The sequence below is a fragment of the Ailuropoda melanoleuca genome, chromosome 13 (genome assembly GCF_002007445.2).
Source record: "Ailuropoda melanoleuca isolate Jingjing chromosome 13, ASM200744v2, whole genome shotgun sequence".
NCBI lineage: Eukaryota > Metazoa > Chordata > Mammalia > Carnivora > Ursidae > Ailuropoda > Ailuropoda melanoleuca.
In genome coordinates, this window is record NC_048230.1 from 39,385,785 (window position 1) to 39,391,033 (window position 5,249).

At 58.5% G+C, this 5,249-nt stretch overlaps 1 protein-coding gene across 1 annotated transcript in view; it reads left to right on the top strand.

Moving 5' to 3' along the window:
• Window positions 1-5,249, top strand: part of RAB37 (RAB37, member RAS oncogene family) — a 159,622-nt gene that overhangs the window by 151,162 nt on the left and 3,211 nt on the right. Inside the window, exons 2-5 of the mRNA XM_034641537.1 lie at window positions 594-832; window positions 3,413-3,567; window positions 3,719-3,832; window positions 3,918-4,015. Of these exons, the coding sequence (XP_034497428.1) occupies window positions 594-832; window positions 3,413-3,567; window positions 3,719-3,832; window positions 3,918-4,015 (606 nt within the window). The remainder of the gene's footprint in view (window positions 1-593; window positions 833-3,412; window positions 3,568-3,718; window positions 3,833-3,917; window positions 4,016-5,249) is intronic.

The following is a 5,249-nucleotide window of genomic DNA, read 5'->3' on the forward strand; positions in this document are numbered from 1 at the left end:
AAGAAAGAAAGAAAGAAAGAAAGAAAGAAAGAAAGAAAGAAAGAAAGAAAGAAAGAAAAAAGTGGGGTAGAAGCCAAGAGAGGGGAGAGCCCACAGAACATGATGCAGGTCTGACCTCAAGTGAAGGAGACCTCCGTGCAATCTCTGGAAGGATCAATAAAATCATCCTCGAGCCAAGTTCAGTCTTAAGGGGAATCCTGTGTCTCCCAGAAACAGGCCTGCCTCAGTGTCCCTGCCACACTCTGCCTTTGGCTGGGAACTGCCCTCGATAAGGACGGCCTCGGTGCAAACACACCTGGGGGGACTCAGAGCGCACAGTGGGGCCTCAGTCAGTTATGCCCCTATAGTTGGAAATCTGAGAGGCAAGCTCTCGTGGTCACCTCAGATGTTCATTAACATGGGGCGAAACAAGCTGCCTTCTTTTTTTCACGCCTCTTCAGTGACTTTGATTAGGAGATCAAGAGTTTGGTGTGTGTGTGTGCATGCGTGTGCGCGCGTGCATGTGTGTTTAGGAGTCCACTCCCATAGCCACGATGCTGTCTCAGAAGCCCAATTCACACTGCAGACCCTCACCCCCTCTTGCTCCTTTTCAGACCATCCTGGTGGGTGACAGTGGCGTGGGGAAGACATCTCTGCTGGTTCAGTTCGACCAGGGCAAGTTCATCCCAGGCTCCTTCTCGGCCACCGTGGGCATCGGATTCACAGTAAGCGCTCCCAGACTCTGGGGCCCTGGTGTGTCTCTGTCAGGGTCCCAGCGGGAAACAGGTGGACGCTCACACTGGATCATTCAAGCAGGTTTAATACGAAGACTACTTACCAAGGGGGAGGCAGGGTGTTGGGGAGCAGGGGTACAATGCCCATGCATAGCGCAAGGCCTCCATTCCTGCCCTAGCCTAAAAAACAAAAAAATGAGAGAAGGGAACTACTGCCAGAACCCAGGGACAAAAGGCTGCATGGGGAGGGCTGGCTGGCAGGAGCTGTGACTCTCAGTGGAGAAACCTAGCAATTCAGACTCACCCTCCGGGGAGCTAGCCAGGGCAGCGAGTCAGCTCCCTCCTACCGTGCTGTCCTGCTCCCACATCTCTTCCTGGGGCTCTGCATTGGCTGAACACAACCGGAAACTAGAAAGAATATCTTGATACAGATTGCTCAGGTCCACCTTCCAGGGCAAGAAGAATGTGGAGAGGCAAAGAGGTGCCTTCAAATTTTAAGTACAGTCCAAATTTAACACTGTTGTGTGGGTCCTAGGGAGCTGGCAGGCCAACAATTAGAGTTTTGTTCTTAGCACTCTATCTCTCCCTGCATTTCCTCAGGATCAGGACGGAGCAGAGCACAGGGCCTGGGGGACCACACTCAGGGCTGGGATGCAGCAGCATCACACTGGTGGGAAGAGGCAAGAGGAACCCCAGAAACTAGGCTTGCCCATTGGGTCGTAGCAAGGAAGGCAAGGACTCGTGATGGCCAGGGATTCAGAGTAAAGCAGAAATGAAACCCTGGCCAGCATGTGTGCCAGGACCTGGAATCCAACCCGAGACACCAGTGCCCAGCGTTCTCCCATGACTGGCCTCTGGAGTGCTGGGAAGGGGAGGGCTGAGTCCCAGGACAGCAAGGCTGCCCAGACAATTCCTGAGGCCTTGGACCAGGCTGCCATGCCAGGCATCCCCCACCATGGACCCGGTCCCCGTCTGCCCCTCAGCACACAATGTCACAGGGGGTCCTCACAGCCACCAGCCTTCTCCCTTCACTCCACGCCCATCCTTCTGCCTGTCAGACTCCCAGGGCTGACGGTGGGGTGGATGTGGGTGGGAACGCTCTGATTCACACTCCACAGATGCATCGGGGTGGGACCTTCAAATTTTTTGCCACTAGCCTGGTAAGAAAAATATGGCATCTGACCTCTAAGAAGGAAGAAAGTATGTGGTCACACCGAGAGCCTGAAGCAGGCTGACACAGGACAAGCCTGGCTCTCCCAAACCTACCACAGGACAAAGGAAGGTCTTGGTCGAGCCAACAACAGAAACCAGAGCCAGAAGTTAGAAGCCCACATTTCCCTCTGCAGGCTCTAGGAGGGTCTCCTTCCTTGCCTCTTCCAGCTTCTGATGGCCCTCGGCCATTCTTGGCATTTCTTGGCTTGTAGATGCAGCACCCCGGTCTCTATCTCTGTCTTCACAGGGCCTCTTCTCCCTGTGTGTCTGCTCCTCTTCTTACAAGGACACCAGTCATATTGGATTAAGGGCCCTCCCTACTCCTGTACGACTTCATCTCAATTAGTCTCATCTGCAACAACCCCACTTCCAAATAAGGTCCCATTCTGAGGGACTGGGGGCTAGGACGTCCACAGATGTCTTGAGGGACATAATGCAACCCCGTAACAGCGTGGTTGGCAGTGGAAGGGGAGCGAGGGCCATGCCTCCTCCTCTCTCTCATTTCTCCTCTGCCATGACCCTCTTGCTCAAAAACCATTGCCCCTGCAGGGTTCCCGTGTGAGCACTCAAGGGCTCAGAGTGGGATGGGCTGTTATTTGCGGCAGGTGACTCTGGCATCCAAATAGCAGGCAACGACGCATGTCTGCAGGTTACTGTAGCTCCCCGTCTTCCGTAGACGGCTCTCTGAGGCCCACCCTACGTATAGATGAGGTGATGGCCTGCCCAGAGCCAGAAAATAGCTCCAGCTGCTGCCCAAAATCACAGGGCTAGAGGCAGGTGTACACGCAGTCCCCCCCAGGCCTATAGACTCCCATAAGCCACACCTGCCCCTTACCCCCAACACCTAAGGTGCAGATGCCCCTCCCCCCACACACACACCCTTTGGTCAGTCTCTTTGTGATGCGCTTGCCTTGTTCCCTGTTTGGAGGTAAGCTGTGTGTGCTTATATACAATGCTGGGACAGGAGTAACTGAATGGCTGCCTGAGGCCACAGAGCCCCTGAAGCCCACTAGGGGCAACCCCGGACACACTCCCACTCTCTGTCACCAGGAGCTGCCAGGATTCCTGGGATGTCCTGGACAGTCTGCTCAAAATGACCCACGACCTCATGAATTCATTTAATACCAAATATTTAAGGCCTGCTCGGTGCCAGGGAACAAGGGCCAGGCAAGAATAAGGCCAGCCCTGCTTTCAGGAGCACCTAGACTGGGAGGTGTGCGGTGGAAGGGTGGAGAGGCCTTCCCAAGATGGGTCATTCCGGACGCAGCCCAACAGGTCAGGGAGAAATGAGAGGTAATCTACAGTATAAAGGGTCAAAGTCCTAGCGCCCACCAGGGGCCATGAAAAACCACAATGTAAATGGGCCGCAAGCTGAATTTCGGTGGGTAAATAAAATTATATTCAGATGAGCTCGCGCCGGGGTGCGTTAGCAAAAGCAAAACTGCCTGAGCCCCTTCCTCACAATGCACGCCTCCTCTCAAAACCAGCGCCCCGCTGCCCTCCGAGCGTCCCCACAACCGCGACCTGGGGACACCTGTCGGCCGCCAGCTGGCCGGGGCTCGGGCGCCGCCTGCGGGCCGCTCTGCGCAGCGGCAGCGAGAACCGGGGTGCGGGACCTCAGGTCCCCGCGATGCCAGACCTCGTGAGGCAAGCTGGATTTCCAGGGACCGTTCCCCGGGGAACCTAGCTCTGGCCGCTGGCGACCTTGGGGGACCGGTCCTGGGGCCGGATTTGGCCCGAGTCCTCAGAGCGCGAAGCCAGGCCAGTTTGCTCGGGGCCCGCCTGCCCCTCAGACGCTGACCTGCTGTCGTGGGCGCCCTCGCAAGACGGCCTGCTCGGGGCAGGTGTCGTCGGGGTGACCGGACAGAGGGAGGAGCCTGTCGGGGTCCGGGCCGGGGCGGTGGAGGGTGGGAGGATGGGGTGGAGCCTAAAGCGGGGCGGTCCCTGCGCTGTCCCTCGCCCGCCACCAGCCCTAGCTCACCTCTGGTCCAGGGGACATGACGGGCATGTCTGGAGCCGCTGCCACCCGGGATGGAGAGGCCCCCGAGCGCTCCCCGCCCTGCAGTCCGAGCTACGATCTCACGGGCAAGGTGGGTGGGCACTGCGCCCGGCGCTGGGGACTCCCCAGCCGGCTCTGAGGGCCACCCCTTCCCCGCGCCCTTTGCCCTGAGACCCGGGTCCAAGCCCCTTTCTGGCTGCGTCTGCGTTGGACTCAGCCCTTCCCCCAGGGAGCCGGGTCTTCCAGAGCAGGGAGGAAGGGTGGAGACAGCCCCTGGCTCTGTGCCATCGTCTAGGACTCTGGGCTGGCTCAGCAAGGGTCGGGAGAGGAGGGTCGGAAGGACTGACTGACTCCCCACACAGAAGACCCCAACCCAATTTTCTTTTGCTGCACCCTGGCCTCTATGATCTCCCGGGAACCCATGCTTCTCGGTACGGGTTAAGCGCACAACCCTCCTGGGCACGGGAACCCCCAAATGCTAGGATATAGGGATGCCTGGAGATGCGGAGAGGACGCCCCCTAGCGGCGGAGCAGTTGTGGTTAATGCCCTTTCCCCAGCTAAGCTTTCAGCGGAGACTGAACATCTCGGTTTCCAGGACTTAGGCCTAAAGCTCTTGTAGGTCCCCAGGTGCCCCCCAGCCCTACCCCTTCCTTTCTGCTCCCGCCTTCTTCCAGGAGGATGCTGCTAACCCAAATGCCGGCCCACCTGAGAATTTTTAGAACCTGAGAAAGATTCTGTCGGTTAGTCACAAGTCCCCCGTGGGTGAGCTTAGGTCAGCTCTCTGGGGCCAGATCCCTCTGCAGGGCCACCCTGTACAGAAGCAGGTGAGGGAGGCGATGCACACTGGTCTGTCTGCCCTCCCTCTGGGCCCACGGAGGAGGCAGGGACCGGGAGCTCTGAGCGAAGTGCTGAGGGAGCACAGAGATTCCACTCTTCCTCTGTAAGGTTGGGGATGAGGGAGGGGCTGCCTTGTCTCATGCTTCGTGGCCTTGGAGGAGACCTGACTCTTCCTGTGCCTTGGTGTCCTCCCCCACCCCCACCCCAGGCTCACTCTCACTTGGAGCTGGGGCCTCCACCCCCATTGTTTCAGGGGAAGCCACTCTGCAAGTCACCCACCCAGAGCCGTTGAGATAGGCGTCCTGTGTGGGCTGGTGGCAGGAAATGGGCCCCTGTGCCTTCACGGGAGGGGGAGCTGCAAAGGGCCAGGCCCAGGCTGGTGGAGGACCGCCTAACCTCCTGGCCTGACAAGCCAGCTGGGCTGTTTGCCTCGGAGGTGGCAAGGCTGGCAGGTGGACTTGCCCTGGCTGGGGGGGGGGGGGGGGGC